This window comes from Phoenix dactylifera, chromosome 8 (genome assembly GCF_051530095.1).
Source record: "Phoenix dactylifera cultivar Ajwa chromosome 8, Ajwa_hap1_PhDact_Kaust_v1.1, whole genome shotgun sequence".
In the NCBI taxonomy this organism is placed as follows: Eukaryota; Viridiplantae; Streptophyta; class Magnoliopsida; order Arecales; family Arecaceae; genus Phoenix; species Phoenix dactylifera.
In genome coordinates, this window is record NC_143197.1 from 25,324,449 (window position 1) to 25,341,860 (window position 17,412).

The 17,412-nt window shown below is 39.7% G+C and overlaps 2 protein-coding genes across 4 annotated transcripts; one reads left to right on the top strand and one right to left on the bottom strand.

The window, feature by feature from the left end:
- Window positions 1-507: 507 nt before the first annotated feature.
- On the top strand, window positions 508-5,864 carry LOC103706259 (tubulin beta-5 chain-like). Its single transcript, XM_008790314.6, has 4 exons — window positions 508-652; window positions 1,304-1,703; window positions 2,836-3,105; window positions 4,945-5,864. Exons 2-4 carry the CDS (start codon window positions 1,310-1,312, stop codon window positions 5,619-5,621), a joined length of 1,341 nt encoding a protein of 446 aa, XP_008788536.1. The 5' UTR covers window positions 508-652; window positions 1,304-1,309; the 3' UTR covers window positions 5,622-5,864.
- A 7,499-nt stretch (window positions 5,865-13,363) lies between these two features.
- Window positions 13,364-16,752, bottom strand: LOC103706320 (putative mediator of RNA polymerase II transcription subunit 26b). Of its 3 annotated transcripts, none has more exons than XM_088703211.1 (8): window positions 15,699-16,752; window positions 15,468-15,536; window positions 15,312-15,394; window positions 14,947-14,999; window positions 14,684-14,830; window positions 14,107-14,576; window positions 13,912-14,002; window positions 13,364-13,829 (listed from the first exon to the last, which is right to left on the bottom strand). In XM_088703211.1, the coding sequence occupies exons 1-8, from the start codon at window positions 16,059-16,061 to the stop codon at window positions 13,705-13,707; spliced, it is 1,401 nt and encodes a 466-aa protein (XP_088559337.1). In that variant the 5' UTR covers window positions 16,062-16,752; the 3' UTR covers window positions 13,364-13,704. The 3 variants fall into 3 exon arrangements, with proteins under 3 accessions (XP_088559337.1, XP_088559336.1, XP_088559335.1); XM_088703210.1 differs by having other exon boundaries at window positions 14,086-14,576; window positions 15,699-16,693; XM_088703209.1 differs by having other exon boundaries at window positions 13,400-14,002; window positions 14,086-14,576; window positions 15,699-16,367.
- Between the last annotated feature and the right edge of the window lie 660 nt (window positions 16,753-17,412).

Genomic DNA, 17,412 nt, shown 5'->3' on the forward strand with positions numbered 1-17,412 from the left:
ACCACCACCTTGCTATAATATTGTTATAATATTGAGTGTATCTTGAAATTCCAACTATGATTTCCTACATAACTTATTTCATATTTAGGTGTCAACAAAATAATATAATCGGTACTTTGAATTTGGACCGCACCGTTACAGCCACATGTAACGGTCATCTCAAGCGGTGCATGCAAGCCCCCGCAAGCCTCCATCTCGGACAAAATATCATCAACGCCGTTATCCGTAACGTCTTCTTTTCCGCTAAACAACTTCCACTGGACCCCGTTTCAAAACTCCAACCGGCCGTTATTACCGCTGAAACTAACGACGAACATTCCCTCTAAATTAACTCAGAAGAACTACAGGGTCATTTTAGTCATTCAGTCCACAACTTTTCAAAAAAAAAAAAAAAACCAACCTCGGCGACGCTCCCTGGGTCCCACTAGCCAATCAACCGTCCGATCTCTCCATCCGACGGCATCTAACGGTAAACTTGAAAATGGAGGGAAAGAGAGCCAGCCGTCCGATCGCCTCGTTTGCTCCGCCGTTTTTTTTTATATAGGAGGTCTCGCAGGGCTCGCCTACTCACTTCGTCCTTCCTCTCTCTCTCGATCCCCCTTTCGCCTCCGAGATCTCCCTCCTCTTTGCCAGAAATCCTCAGTTCTCGTAGGTAAGTAGATGCATCTTTTAAATATTTCGTCGAAAGTCCTCGATTTGGTGCTCTGGCATCTAGATTCTTGAATTTTCTCGGAGTTCCAGTGCTTTTGTTGTCGGGAGAACTCGATCGAAGTTTGGACTCGCTTGTAGTTTTGAGGGATTTTTGTTAGGTTTTAGTTATTTGGATGGATTTTACTGAGATCTCTGTTTTTTCTTTTCCGGGTCGTATTGTTTTAGTGCCTTTTTAGTGCGCATTCGATCAAAATGCAGATCTATCTCTTTTCTACGCTGTATGTAACTGTTCCTATCGCCTGAATGTTCTGAAGAAAATTTGGATTTTCTTGTATTTGAAGTGTTTCTTTACTATATTCTGCTCGAAGTTTGGACCGATCTGTGTTCTAAACCCCAAGCCTCTCTGCTTATCGCCGAGTTTCCAAAGAAAATCCGTTTCATGCGATGTTAGGTGTTTTTAGATGTTTCTTTACTATTCTTTATTCAAGTTTGAATAGATCTCTGTTCTGATCCCTAAGTTTGTCTACTTGTCGCTGAAATATCCCAAAAAATATGATTTTTCTTGTGAATTTAGGTTCTCCTTTTGCTAGATTTCAACTGGAGTTTAGGTCGATTTGTGTCTTAATTTTGGGTTTTTTGGCTTGGATTTCAGGTAAAGATGAGAGAAATCCTTCACATCCAGGGTGGGCAGTGCGGGAACCAGATTGGATCTAAGTTCTGGGAGGTGGTATGCGATGAGCACGGGATCGATCCGACAGGCAGGTACACGGGGACCTCCGATCTCCAGCTGGAGCGTGTCAATGTGTACTACAACGAGGCCTCGTGCGGGCGGTTTGTCCCCCGGGCAGTGCTTATGGATCTGGAACCGGGGACCATGGACAGCGTCCGCACGGGCCCCTACGGCCAGATCTTCCGCCCGGACAACTTCGTCTTCGGCCAGTCCGGCGCCGGGAACAACTGGGCCAAGGGGCACTACACTGAGGGTGCCGAGCTCATTGACACGGTACTTGATGTGGTGAGGAAGGAGGCTGAGAACTGCGACTGCCTCCAAGGTATACATGCGAGCCATTGAATCTTTTGCTGGTTTCTTGATCTTATGCTATATTTTGATACATTTTTGATGCGTAGAAGATCCAATTCACACATCAAGTGATCCATGCAGCTTTTCTTGTCATGATGCATAACTTTACCTTTGATTTTTCTTCAGAAATCGCTGGAAGACTCTCGATCATGCTTCATTATTCGTCATTTTGTTTAGATGTGCATCATTTTCTCTATTATATTGTTTTTATTTTGGTTTTCAAACTTTCCTTATTTGTGGATCTGGGGAAATCTACTTTGCCTGTCAGTCTTAAGCAAACGGTAGGTTTAGATGAGTTTTTTTATTTCTTAGTTTAATTATTGCTTTCTCTGAGGTGTTTCTAGAGGATCAAGATTTTTGCTAGCCTCAACTTCTGGTAGGAGAGAATATCAAACAGTTCAATGAGAAATCCTGAAGCTGCTTAGTGAACGTTTTTCCTTTTTTGGTCCTTCTTACTACTTGTCTGATAGCATAGGTTGTTAGATTAAATTGATGCCAATGATACGCTGACCAATCTCAGATCGAGTCTTTTCCTCTTGATCTCTTGATATTTTGTACGAAATTCATTTTATTTTTTGAGAATAATTCTGAAGATGCTAATTTCCCTTTCTAGTTCATTTTTAGTTTGAGAATAATTTTCATTCTTGTTTCGAAAATTTATTTTAGATATCTATTTTTTGAGAATGATTATGAAGATGCTAATTTCCCTTTCTAGTTCTTTTTTATTTTGAGAATAATGTTCATTCTTGTTTCGAAAATTTATTTTAGGGTGTTATTGTTGGAAAATCCTGCTTCATTTTCTGGTTTGAATAAATTGTTCATTTCAATATACATGCATAATGGCCTATGATTAGATGGATCTATCCTCACGTTTGCTCAATAATTAGCATCTTTTGAGTTCCTTCTTGAAAACTATGCTTCTATGGATCCCTATGCTCTTGTGGCTAGGTAACATTTCTTTTGGGCTTTCGTCCTTGAGTTTTTCCTACGGGATTAAATAATCTTGTCATTGTTCTTTGTTTTCCAATTCAGGAGCTCAACTTAATTTTATGTTTTATCTTAGATCTGCTAAATGTGTTGTAATCTTTCTTTTCTATGATTAGGGTTCCAAGTATGCCATTCACTTGGTGGAGGAACTGGATCTGGCATGGGGACACTGTTGATATCAAAGATCAGAGAGGAGTACCCTGACCGGATGATGCTTACATTCTCTGTTTTCCCATCACCAAAGGTTTCAGACACAGTGGTTGAGCCCTACAATGCCACTCTTTCTGTCCACCAGTTGGTGGAGAATGCAGATGAGTGCATGGTGCTCGACAATGAAGCCCTTTATGACATATGCTTCCGAACTCTCAAGCTGACTACTCCTAGCTGTGAGTTTTTTTTTCTCATTTCTTTTTTTTTGCGCCTTACATTGCAGTGCAATTCTTTATGTTCTGTTTGCTATACAATGTTGATAATATTCTTATAATATCTATCCCATGAACATGAATTAACTTTCTGTCATTTAGAATTTATGTAAATTTTGAAATGTTTGAATACTTGTCCCAAATGGTTGTAGAAGAGTTCATAATGCATGTACTTATCCTGTTTTCCTTGTGAAATGTCTATTCTGCATGGAAATGGTTCTAGAAGAGTTCATGGGTTATCGTAAAGCTTGTACTCATCCTGTTTTTAACATAATATATGTAATCTATTGTATATATGATCTGATGATTTCCTTGTGGAGTGCCTATTCTGCATGGACATGAGGAAAGTCTGAAAGTAATGCTACTAACAATGTGGCGATGTTTGTTTTCTCTTAGATTTTGGAATGACCCTTTGGATTGAGAGAATGCAATTGCTATTGTTATTGGCAAACAATAACATGTTCATTTTTAATTTTTTTTTAAGAGAAACATGTTTTGAAGTTTACAAGTCTTATGATTTGGAATGGCCCTTACAGCATCCATCCATCCATCCTGTTCTTGACCCAATTTGAGCTTGGCTTCATGCATAGTTTGATTTTTTTTCTTGTTTTTGTTCAAATGTCATTGTTATGATGGAGATTGGATTTTGACCCTACTGGAGCCTGGCTTCATGCATAGTTTGATTTTTTTTTTTTCTTTTTGTTCAAATGTCATTGGCACGATGGAGATTTGATCTAAATAAGGCAGATACAAATGGTCAGGCTTGTTTCAGATTCAGGAGCTTCTATGTTTTGTCTTGTTCATCAAGTTAATCCTTGAAATTTTAGTTTAAATTGATTTGGATTTTCTCTGTTATTATGAGTTTTTGGTTGGAACCTGATCTGAGGTTCTTAAGGGTTAATGGGAAGTTCTTATAGGTTTGGCCAGGGTCTGTTTATATTTTTAGCTCAACCTTGTCGCTCAAAGGATTTTTGAAGAGGAGGCATGTTTTAAATTGGTGTTTGGAAAACTTAATTGTCATCAGCTATTATTTCCATATATAATTTAGAGATTGTTGTAGTACAAATCACCTCTAACCGTATATTTCAATTTTTTTCAGGCTTGTATTCATCCTTAACTTGTAAAAACTTCAATCATATGCAGGCAATTAATGACTTTTTTATTTGAGATCATTGGTAATGTGAAATTTGCTGATGATTTAGCTTAGCTCCTTTTTTTTCTTGCATCCTTTGATCTAACTACACACAATTTGCATTAAATTTGGAAGTTTAGGACTTTCAATTTCTAATACATCATACAGACTTGGACTATTCTTTTGGATGGGGTACTCTAACATTATCCTCTATTCTATTCTTGAGAATTTCTGATGTTAAATTATTTTGACCAGACTTCTTCTCTCCTTTCCCCATGTAGCGTGTGGGCTTTAGTACCAAATTGTTGGTGTCATGTTTATTATTGTTCTTAATTTGGACACAATGACCTCAGGAGGTCTTCTGATAAAGTTTTACAGAAATATAGCACAACTAGAAGTCCTATTAGGAGAGTGAAGTGTAATATTAAGGTGAGATTTCAATCTCCAAGAAACCTTTGAAGTCGTGATAGCATGCTGCCCTCCTAGAGAGATGTGTTTAGATCGGCTAATTCAATAGCATATCAACTTGTAGTTTTGACTGCATTATTGGGTAATAACTTAATCTTTCTTCCCGTTTGTCTGCCTTTATTGGGGTTGTTCTTTACTTTGGTTATATGCCTGTGCTATCAACACTTAACATGTTCTACATGTGCTTTGTTTCCTCTTATCAGTTGGAGATTTGAATCATTTGATTTCTGCCACCATGAGTGGGGTCACATGCTGCCTTCGGTTCCCTGGGCAGCTGAACTCTGACCTCAGGAAGCTGGCAGTAAACCTGATTCCCTTCCCCCGTCTCCACTTCTTTATGGTTGGCTTCGCCCCCCTGACCTCACGTGGATCCCAGCAGTACCGGGCCCTTACTGTTCCTGAGCTCACCCAGCAGATGTGGGATTCCAAGAACATGATGTGCGCAGCTGATCCTCGCCACGGTCGCTACCTCACAGCCTCTGCTATGTTCCGTGGGAAGATGAGCACCAAAGAGGTTGATGAGCAGATGATCAATGTCCAGAACAAGAACTCCTCCTACTTTGTGGAGTGGATACCGAACAATGTGAAGTCCAGCGTGTGTGACATTCCACCCACAGGCCTCTCGATGGCCTCTACCTTTATTGGTAACTCAACATCCATTCAGGAAATGTTCAGGAGGGTGAGCGAGCAGTTCACGGCCATGTTCCGGAGGAAGGCCTTCTTGCACTGGTATACTGGGGAAGGAATGGATGAAATGGAGTTCACTGAGGCTGAGAGTAACATGAATGATCTTGTCTCAGAATACCAGCAATACCAGGATGCCACAGTGGATGATGAGGAAGAGTATGAGGATGAGGAGGACATGCAACAGGAGATGTGAAATAGAATGGATCTTTATTTGTTTTTGGTGATGCTTCACGGTTATTCGAGGGCAGTGGCTAGGCTGGTGGTATGCTGTGATGATGCACTGTTGTCTTTAGATGGGATTTCTATGTTGTCACCTCTATAATTTAATCTCTCATCATGGGGATTACTGTTTGTGTTGTAGTTTTATCACTTCTGGTGATGAGTATCTTTTGATTACATGTTGGTTATATGATATATTGCTTAGATACTTGATTTCTTTATTGGGCTCCATTATCCGCTATGTTGGGTTTGTGACAGTTGGGAAAATGAGCCCCTAAGTATCGGCTTCCTTTACAGGTAGTCCTGGATGATAAACTTAGGCTACTATGTTTCTGATACTATTTACGAAGTTAGATCAATGTATTCATTCAATGCTGAACCTGAATGATTAATGCAGCATCTATATTGCCTGGTTTATGCTCAAATATCATGTACCACATTCTCCCCTGCAACTTTTCAGTTAAGGAGTTCGTTAAGGTGTTCATTTGTGATGTCAATACTAGCAAATGCCTGAGGAAATTTTTCCAGGTTTCTGAAAGAGTTTTTTTGTCATGGTTAAGGTGTGCTGATGGCATCTTGATGATGCTTCTCCGAATGTACGCCAGTAGCCTAGAGGTGTATATGTCTGATCCAGAACATGTGGATGGATAAAGACTTGATATGCTACAGTTGGGAGTGAAAACAGATTGGACAAAGCCATCTGAATCAGCTTTTGCATCTGAATCTATTGGGTTACTGAAACAATTTTTAGCATCTGACCAATAAACAAGATTTGGATCCCTTTTTCAGCCCTATGTTGTTTCAGGCAACTTTTTTAAACTCCACAATGGAATAAGTGATGGCATCAATGTTTTCTTTTTTTTATCTTTTCAAAAAAAAACTTGGTCGCATTTAAGTTTGTATCGGTCGGTTGCATTCTTGAAATGGATTGGTTGTTTTTTTGTTGTTCTTTCTATAAACTTCCTTAGTTTTTCCTTTTTGCTTGTTTGAGAAATAATAAGATTGTTTACTGGATTGCATACTTCATCGGAGCTTATAAAACATAAAGTGGAATAATAATATCTTGTGCCAAGTTTATATAATTTGTCTGACTCATTGATCCGTAGGATTGAACTATGATCCCAGGAGATTGCGTGGGATTGCCTAATGATTCAAGAACAGCGAAAGAAGATCTAAACAATTTGAAAGATTATAACAAATAAATATACAAGAAAGCTTAAATATAAGTACAGATGTAACTGCCCACCTTTGGGCTTGTGGGCCGGCCCAAATAGGCTAGGCTGAAGACAAATTGTGCCTGTGGCATGATGCAGGGAAGAGACTCTGATTGAGTGGATACGGGGTGCGGATAGGTTCGGAGATGGTCACCTTCTTATTCGTGAGACACGCAGACTGGTGGCGGAGCTGGGCGAGTTTCAGGTTGTACATGCTTTTCGAGAGGCGAATAGGGCTGGCTGGCTGCAGACTGGGTCGCCTCCTATATTGCGAGACATTCCGGGGAGTTCTTGGGGACGCTCACAGTAGAGCTCCCGCCTCCATTGTACTCTTTACTTTCTTTTGATTTGGCAGGATGTACTCGCGTTAGAGCTATGTAAATTACTGTTTTCACCACACAAAAAAAAAGAGAGACTCTGATTGGAGTCTCCTTATCCTCCGGCATTTCTGACTAGGAGTCGGAATCCTAGGGCTACTAGGATCTTAGAACTCCTCTATAAAGGGAGACCTCTCTTCCTCCAAATCTTCCACCTCAAGTGATCTTTCTTCCTTTTTGCTCTTCTTCCTTTTCCCATTGAGCTCGCGGTTGCTCATTACTATGTTCGCTGAAAAATCTGGGCTTTTAGATGTCGCCGGGGTCGAGGTAATGCTCTAGCCTTCTTCTTCTTCCCACGACCTGGAATCATAACCGCCAGCCGAGAAATCAACCAAAAATTGACTGGAAAAATGATCTCCTATTTTGCCTTGTTTCGACGTCTCCTTTCTTTCGGGTTTCACCGCTGCTGGTTGCTGGTTTGGGCTGAACTTCATCACCTTCGGGACATCTGTGGTTGTGTGGCTATCAGTCAGGGAGATCGACCGTGATATAGGCCAAATTCTCCCATAATTTTTTTCCTTTTTTCTTGTGCCGGTCGGCTACTATCTCCAGCGAAGCTGCAGCCAAAGGACCGTCTTGGGCCATCGCCACCGGAGCTGACTGCCTTGGCTGCCACCACCCTGATCTAAAAAGAGAAAAGGGAGAGACGGGCTCTCCTCTCTTCTTGAGAAGAAGAAGAGAGTCTTCTCTATCTTCTTTTCTCTCTCCTCTCTTATTTCTCTCTCTACTTGGATTGTCTCTCTCTAGGATTGTTGGACCTAGTAAGGACGCCTCTCGGTGACTTTTGGTTGGCTCTGGTGAAGAGTCCTGATCCATAGTCGTCGGGCGGCATACCAGCCCCCCACCAAAACGCTTATTAAGTACGTTTGAATTTCATCATCATCGATCTTTATTGAGCCATCTATATTGTATTCTGACTCTTGTACTTGAGTTGACTCGTTAGACTACCCATATCCGATCAATCTGAGCACTCGCATATTACTACTCGGTTGACCCTAGTAGAGGGTCCTGGTTTAGTATTGTTACGACCACCTATCGCGCTAGCCTTACCCTGACCATTGTCAAGCACCGTTGGACTCTATCTTCATAAATTCCTATTGTGTTACTTGTACCATAGTCTGATTCTTATTTTATAAGTTGACTGATTGGATTGGACAGAGCAGGCCGAGCCGGATCTTCGGACGCTGCTATTTAATCAATCATATCCTTCCTGCATCTGACTGTTGTTAGCTACCATTGGTTTTATAATTGATAACCCCTGATTTATTATCTTTTTCTTAATTGGATATATATTTCTTGATCTGATGGATTGAGTCAAGCTGTGTTGACCGATTTGAACAATTGGGTATTGTCATCTAGCTGGCCTCGTATAACTTACTATCAAATCTATTTGCATAGTCAACCCTGGTTTTGTATGGGGTTGCAGTCATCTGAATAGAAAAAAGCCCAACGAGATCTTGTACTCTAGTTCTAAATTGAGGTAAGACCTTGAGCCTTTATCTATATTTAATTTTTAATTAACAGAGAATAGAGAATATGGGTAATTCAAATATTAGAACTCTAAAATTAGGTAATTACTGAATAATTGATTCATTAATATGGCAAGTGATTGATAAGGGACAAGTTGTTGTTATATTGATACTAAATTGAATGGATATGTTAGGTGTGGATTGGTAGCATTATAGCTGCGTTGGATTACGATAGAGGCAAGAATTTTTGTACTGGGTTACCACACATATGTATGTGTGTATTTATTGGTTTATACTGCTGGATTTGCATCGTGAGATTTATAGCGATAAATTTGGTTTGCCATGTGATGATATGTTTCATATGATTTCCAGTACACATGTATTCATATGGTTATTATATGTATCCGATATTAAGAACATGATTATATAAACAAAGATACTTTTAATTTGAAAGATATTCATTGTATATGTGATAATTGATTTGACAAGAGTAACAGGTAAATCAGACGGATAAGATACAATTTGGACTAACCTTGTCATAGCACCTATTGGCTGACACATGGGAAGCCCCCACGAGGTTGTGTGTGGAAAGCACCACTGGCTATAGCATGGGTCGGATAGCCACTACGGGCTATAACATGATACAATATTAGTCTTGGACTGAGTCATGATCTTGGTTAGTCCAAAGTCGGAAGTTAATTAATGAAAAATTTGAAAATCAAGTTAATAGAAAACTGATTAAATGACATAAAAAATTGTTGTTGAACCATTAGTTATATTTGATATATATATATATATATATGTGTGTGTGTGCGCGCGCTTATTATTTACAAGCTTTCCAAGTATTGATACGATATTCATTTATCTGGTATTGTTAATTGATTATTTTCTTATTACTTATGGTGTAGTAGTTTAAAATTCTTACTGGGTTGTAAAGCTCATAACCCCTTTCCCTTTCTCTTTCTTAGAGTTGCAAGTTGTATAGTATATGGCTATGATTGAGATCACAGGTGGAGGAGATGATTAGATAGAGCATCACTCATCATCGGATCGAGGCAAAGTCATCTGACTCTCTGTCTCTCTCTTTATTTTTCTGGTCGCCTAGCCACTTTCACCTTTATCCGAGTTGATGAATTGCCGGGAATCCATCTGAAATAGGGGTGCCCTATGTCAATTATTTTTTCCATGTTCATCGCCGTCAGCTGCCTGGTTTGATCGAGTTTCGCTGCCTTCTAGGACCTTTGAGTTTGTGTGGCAGCTGGTTAGTAGTAGACTGGCCTGAATCTAGATTGAGATTGATGTGGATCATCCTTTGCTCTTTGTGATCTTTCTTCCTCCCTTCTTTCTTATGCCAGCCGGCTACCATTGTCGATGATGCTACAACAGAGGGTTCACCCTTGGCCACCATTACTAGGTGTTGGGCCGCCTTGGTCGCACCACCCTTGATACGAGAAGAAAGGGAGGGATCTGACCCTAGAGGGTGCCCTCTCTTTGTTTTCTCTTCCTCTTTTTCTCTCTCTTTGCATGGATCTATGGACCCTAAAGGAGGGATTTGACCATCTCAATGGGTCTCTAGTTGACCCTTAGGAAAGGGAGTTTTGAACCCCGCTTGTGGCCATATAGCACATCAGCCTTACCTTAACCATTGTCGAGCACCACTAGACTCTATCATCACGAATCCCTATTGTGTTACTTATACCATGGTCTGATTCTTGTTTCAAGAGTTGATTGGTTGGATTGGTCAAGACAGACCAACTTAGATTGTCGGATGCTGCTACCTAGTCGACCATGTCCTTTCTTTACTCCGATTTTTGACGGCTACCATTGAATCCATAATTGATAATCTCTGATCTATTATCTTTTTCTTAGTTGGATATATGTTTCTTGATCAGATAGATTGAGTTATATTGCGATGATTGATTCGAATAATTGGGCGTTGTCATCCAGCCGACCTCAAACTTCTTCCTATTTGAATCTCTTTTCATAGGCGGTCTTGATTTCGTGTGGAGGTATAGTCATTCAGGTAAGAAAAAACCTGTAAGTGAATTTATGCACTAGTCTCTAGATCGAAATAAAATCCTAACCTTTTATCTATTTTAATTTTTAGGTAAGGCAAAGATAAACAAATTATGGATAATTCGAATTTTAGAACTCTGAAATTAGGTAATTAGTGAATAATTGATTCATTAATATTGCGAGTGATCTATAAGGGATGAGTTGGTTTTATATTGATGTTAAATTAATTGGATATATTAGGTGTGGATTGGTAGTGCTATAGCTGAGTTAGTTGCAGTAGAGGTAAGAATTCCTACACCTGATCACCAGTATATACGCATGTTTATTAAATTTATACTACTAGTTTTGCATCATGTGGTTTGTGTCTATGGATTTGGTTCTGCATAAGATAATATGTTTTATATGATTTTCGATTTGAACATACTTGTATAATTATTATATGAGGATATCAATTATTGAAAACATAACTATATGAACAATGATCGTAAATACCTTGAATTTGTGAGAAATACATTGTGTAATTAGAATTTGATTTGATAAGGATAAATTATATGGATAAGAATTAGTTTGGACTAACTTCGTCATGGGATAGCTTCTACGATCTTATGCATGGGACAACCTTCATGAGCTTATGCGTGGAATAGTCTTTATGGTCTTACACATGGAACAACCTCCGCAAGCTTATACGTGAGATAGCTCTACGAGCTTACGGGTGGGATAGCTTCTACGGGCTTATGCATGATATTTTGTTTAGCAGTCTTGGATTAGACTATGATTTTGGTTAGTCCAAAGCCAGAAAATAAATTGTTATCGAATCTAAAATTGAGATAATGGGAAATGGATGATATGACACATAAAACCAATATTGAATAAAAGATTTTACTTATTTGTATGTCGTGATATATCTCTTTTGATAAGCTAGATATTTGATATATATTTATGCGGATATTTGTCAGTTTAATTGAGTTTTACCGGATGTTTAAAAAGCAGTTTCGTAATTTATGTTTTCATTCTAATATCGTTTATTGCTATTTTCAAATTATATTATTATATTAGTATGGATGTGTGGAGATTCTTACTGGGCTATAAAGCTTACATCTTTTTTCCAGAGTTGCAGGTTGCTTAATACTTGGTTATAATTAGGATCATGGGCGAAAGAAAGAATAGATAGACTACCACCGATACCGGTTGGATGATTAAATTTTGTAATTGTATAAATATTGTTATTTGTTGTAAATTGAGATCATTAATTTTCAGTGATATTGAGGTTGTAATAAATTTTTAAGCCTTATATATTTTCTAGGACTTTACTCTAAAGAGCGTACGGCTGTGTCATGTGACTGACCTGGATGGTGAGTTAATCTACACTGTGGTCTAATAGTGTGAGACTTAATCTACACTGTGGTCTAATAGGAGTTTTTTGTGCAAGGCAAGGCTGGTGAAAAGGGATGCAAGTAGAAGCCAGTCTCCTCAAAAAAGGTGGTCAAAGAAAAAGCACCAAATGCATATAAGGAGAGATAAATAAGACCAATATCAGGAGTAATGAAGGTGCATTGCTACATTGCCAGTGGTTTTCGATCATTGGATGGATTTATGTTGCCGTTCATATTAAGGAGCCTGAATTATTAAGGACTCAGTTAGGCTTCTGGTTTAGTTAGCCAGTAGTTTTCGATCTTTGAATTGATTTATGTTGCTGTTCATATTAAGGAGCCCGAATTATTAAGGGCTCAATTAGGTTTTGGGTTTAGTATTGGACTCCCATGGATCTGCTTATTTAACTGGATTTGGTCAAGTTGGATCCCTTGTTTCATTGAGTTTAGGCATTCAGACTGGAATTGTATTGTACTGGCCAAGACCATCAATTTGGATGTTGTTCAGTGATCATTTCCATAGTGGGGGTTCTATGTTCCAGTATTAGGTGGTGCAGTTCAGATCCAACCATGACAGACAGATCCAATATGGTTGGAGACTTTAGGATGAATTCAGAGGACTATGTTCAACTAATAAACTGATTCATATATTAATCCAGTAATTCCACCACCATTCTATTCAGTACTGAGATGTTTTTTTTGCCTGAATATTCTCTGTTCTTGTAGAGATGTCTTGAATATCAAAAATCTAGTTGAGAAAATTTTCTTTTTCTTTCTCTTCTCTGCCTTGAAAATGCCCCAGCAAGTTCACAGGGGGGACAGACTGCATAGGCCAACAAAACAATATTCATGATCTGTTCAACGAACTTTGCCGCAATAGCTAACTTTAAACAGTCAGGAAGACCATTTGTTATTACTATTTGATAGTAACATGGTCGATGACCTCCGACATCGTTGTTCCTCTAATGTTGCGAAAGATTAAATAATAAATCAATGAAGAATTTAGCAGCTTGAACCTTCAACGAGCATGAAGCTGTTACTAAATTCCATTCAGCTGAAAATGTGCTTAACCTCCAAAATGCTGAACTGCCTGTAGATCAAAATCCTGTCTCTTGGTACAAGAAGGCCTATTTCAATCTACCATGCCCAAGAAAAATTCAGTTCTTTTCAGTTAACTTCGAGGGAGACAAGTTTTTTAAGAGAACAGAAAAAATATTAAGGTGGAGTGTTTTTTCGGTCCATAAAAACCCACACTTGGAGCGGACCATAAACTGTTAAAAAAATCAAATAGATACAATCTGCACTTGGTTACAACATGAACTGAGAAGTTCACATAGATAGAATGCTTATACATCAACATGAATGGAAGGAAAATGACATATAGGTTAAGAAGCATTGGGTTAGCCAAAATTAATATTTCATTTTACATGGTCAGCAGCAATCATTTTTGAGGTTGTTGGATTCCAAGGAGTTTCCAGAGTTGTTCCTTTATATACCTGAATTTCCTCACCTTCATGTCTCTCTCATCTGATTGGGGCACCTAGTTTCTATTTCCTTTGGATGATTGGAGCAGAAGGTCTAATTTAGAACTCCTTCGAGAATTCGATATACTTAATGTCGCTTGACCAATTTTTTCATAATTCGATCTCGAACATTCGGAGAAGGCTGCCTTGGGTTTTGGCTGTGCTTTGGCATGTTGCTTTGCTCCACCATTTGTATGGTCCTCTGCCTCTTTGCTGCAATAAATGAAATCATATAGTCCATAATATCTGTAGACTTCTATCAGAATAGGAACCGCAAAAGAGAAAACCAACAAACCATTTTCTGCTTGCTGGTATCCTCCCTGAAGCTTCCTCTTCGCAGTCTCTAGCTTCTGTGCCAGGAACCAGTCATCATACTGCTGAGGTGCCTAGATAGATATAACAAGAGATCACATTGCAAATATTTTAAACTATACTAATGCTCAGATGCTGCATCACTTGCTGTACTTGCTGCTTCATTTGCTAGACTTACTGCTTGCACGACGGAGGGAGGCGTTTTTGGAAGCTGTGAATGGCCTTGGTTGTGCTGAAATTTTGTTTCAGCACCAGCTTTGTGCTCAAAAGCTGTCCTTGGAGGTCTCCCAGGAACAGCTGATGGTTCAGAGTCATCTTCAATATGCTTGTGGTTGTTTCCCTGCAGGTCATGAAGCTTTGGAAGCCTAATGTGAGCTTCCAGAGATCTTTGCTGTGCAGGGCTGGAATCTTGCATTCTTCTTTTCCCCTCGGCATAAGGCTTTGGAGGCCTAGGAGCATCCAAAGGTTGAATTTGCCTCGAGGTCTCGCTCCTTCTCTTCTCTCCATAATAATGAGGCTCCGGAAGCCTATTGCAAGCTTCCAAAGGCCTCATTTGTATGGAGGAGGCCTCGCGCTTCCTAAATTCTCCTTCACCTTTGGGGGGCCGCCCTCTGCCGTTCTCCTGAGATCGTCCACAATTTTCAATATCTGTAAGAGAATCCAACAGAGATTACATCAACAAATGACAGTGTGATAAGCAATAAAGCAAGAGATCTACTAATGATTAGAATAAAGATACCAAGAATCACACTCACTTCCATTGTCGTCAATCCCATCGAAGATCCTTGTGAGTTCCATCGAGGTAGTTTGTGTTGCTAGGAGGGCTGCTTCATCCCATGGAGGAAAAGCAAGACCTCCCTCCTCTACATTAGCTGGCTTGGATGCAGAATCTGGAGCTGGATCTGTGAAGACTAATCCATGAATATGATACCATGGCAATTCCTTGCCCCAGTTTAAGCAAACAAAAAGTAAGAGGAAAAGATAGTAACCTCCATCAACATTAGAAAATAACGTTCACCTTCGCTATTGATCCCTTCATTGGCCCATTCCTTCACAACATTCCTCCAACCACTACAATCCAACAAGCAAATCATTCATGAAAAAAGAAAGTCAGCACCTCAAATAGTTGAAACATATTTGCCAACAATTTTAACAAGGAACAAAAGAAGAAACACAAACATGTCTATATTTCTACAGCAGCAAGGGCTAGGCCAACAGAATAAAGGTAACTGCATGTTGCTCAAGAGAAACTGAAGCAAAGTTTAATGTATTTAAACCTACTACAGCTTAGCAAGCAGCTAATTAACCATGCTCTAGCTTTCAATCCCCTGTAGGAGCCAGCACACTTATTTCGACTATTTTAAGCGTTACAAAGAAACTCACTCAATGAGAGCCTGTGCAAGGAGCTGGATCTCCTCTGATTCATGTCTCATCAGATGCTTTACAGTCCTTCCTATCTTGGTCTCCTGAGATCCCAGAGACAAAATTCTGATGTCATATCAACATCTCCAGGTATATCGAAACAGTGGAAAATAATACCTTGAGGATTTGTATGGAAATCTCCATTGACTGCAGCCTCTGCAGTGATTCAAGGAGAACACTTTCAGACTGCAAAACAACAGCATTTTAGGAAGTTTCTCAGCCTAGAACTTCTCTAAACATCAAACACTCATGCAAATGAAAGCATTCCAAAAACAATAAAATGCTGTCAGATGCACCACAAGGCAATATAGGAATCACAATCTAATTACAGAGATGATACAAATTAACCTCTTCGCGCCAATTCTTCAACACGTTCTTGATTCTTGTTATCTCGCTGACCACTCTGCTCGCCTCCTCGACTTCATTCGAAGGCGCCTCACCATTCCTGAGCTCATTGCCCACCTTATGCTCTCTTCTCTCTTCCTCTCTCTCCTTTTCATCATTTTCCTCCCCACCTGATGGCAACCAAGAGCGGTAGTCTAGCCGGCATGTGAAGATTCTCTCCACCAGCTCATCCCTACGATGAGCAAATTCGGTCGGGTAATCGGTGGCGGCGATGAGGACCGCATTCTCGACCACTTCGAAGATGTTGGTGTTGGTGCTGCGGAAGAGCTTCCTCCAGTAATCAAGGGAATAAGAGTTGCTGGCCATTTCAGAGATTGGTGCTTGGGTGATAAGGATGAGGCGAAAAGAAGGGTGGACGAGGCTAAAATCAACGTCAAAGTGCTAATTTTCGATCAGAAAACAACCCAGGATCAAATTTTTTATCAGAATTTCCAATGCCAAGATCAGTTATCGAAATAAAGATTAGGATATTTGCTATCAGAAATCAGCAGCCAGCAAGAAATGAATGTGAAAGAATGAGTTTTTTTTTTTTCAAATACACTTGGTTTCAATTAGGCAAGTGTTTTTTTTTTCTTCCACAAAATTCACACTATCTTACTAATGGAAAAGAATGCAAAAATTCAATAAAACAGTGAAGACGATTCAAATGCTGTTTGAATCTTTGGGATTTGAATAAATTTGTTCCTCTTTTTGCACACTAAAAACTCAAATCCAAAGAAAGGAGGAGGAGAACTAGAAAAAAAAAGGGAAGCCAACACCAGCGACAGACAACTGTGAGTTCCCTGCCAGATAGAGAGAATCCAACACCTGATACACCAATTCCAAGATTAAACCACACAATATAACACAGAAAAAGAAAAAAGAGGAAAAGCTAATCAATCACAAACATTAAAAAAACTAGAACAAGATTAGAGATCAAAAAAAAGAAAAAGAAGGGTGGTTGAGAGGAAAGACAAGACCACAGTATAGCGAAGAGAAGAAGACAAACACTGTTGTTGGCTCGAAGCAAGACCAGCTCCAAGGATTAATGTTGGAGGTAAGCCAGCAAACTCGCATGGCTTAACCCCGGACAGTGACATATTTTGAGCTGCCTTCTCCAAGAGTTGCTTCAAAGCTCATTATTTCACTCCATGCATGGCATTTAAAGTTCCATGTCTGGCCCACATGATGAACGGTCCTGATCTGTTTCATATCTGGATCATATCTGAGCGGACATTGGGGGTTTTAACATACCCGTTTGTGCTCTTTCTCATCAGATCGCAGCAGGATCGTGTTGATTTAGTTGCCTAGTTTGCATGATGGTACACTGGACAAGCTAAATGTGCATCAAGGTTTTCCAAATCGGACGGTCGTTAGAGATGGTTGCACCGTATGATCCGCAGTGTATCTTTTATGCTTTGATTAGTTTCCCTTCGTTGGATGTTAACTTATTATTACTCGGCTCTCACGCCTCTACGGACACGGCGCGAGTAATTTGGCGCGCCGGCGCTTGCATCCGGCGCTTCGCTGGCGGCGGCCGAGATTGCATCAAAATCGTGCGATGCGGTTCTTAAATCCTGGCCTTAGATTTTCAATCTAACTACGGGGATGCCATGGCGGATGTGTGCGAGCATGGTCAGGGTGGTCCCGTCTACTTCGGCTTTATCACTCGGAATAT

Bases quoted from the DNA above. Each gene is read 5' to 3' on its own strand.
- LOC103706320 (XM_088703209.1), bottom strand. From the start codon at position 16,061: ATGGCCAGCAACTCTTATTCCCTTGATTACTGGAGGAAGCTCTTCCGC. The intron at 14,831-14,946 runs GTGAACGTTATT...TAGTCTTCACAG, and splicing joins TGAAGGGATCAATAGCGAAG to ATCCAGCTCCAGATTCTGCA. The intron at 14,577-14,683 runs GTGAGTGTGATT...ATTCTCTTACAG, and splicing joins TGGGATTGACGACAATGGAA to ATATTGAAAATTGTGGACGA.
- LOC103706259 (XM_008790314.6), top strand. From the start codon at position 1,310: ATGAGAGAAATCCTTCACATCCAGGGTGGGCAGTGCGGGAACCAGATT. The intron at 1,704-2,835 runs GTATACATGCGA...TTCTATGATTAG, and splicing joins GAACTGCGACTGCCTCCAAG to GGTTCCAAGTATGCCATTCA. The intron at 3,106-4,944 runs GTGAGTTTTTTT...TCCTCTTATCAG, and splicing joins CAAGCTGACTACTCCTAGCT to TTGGAGATTTGAATCATTTG.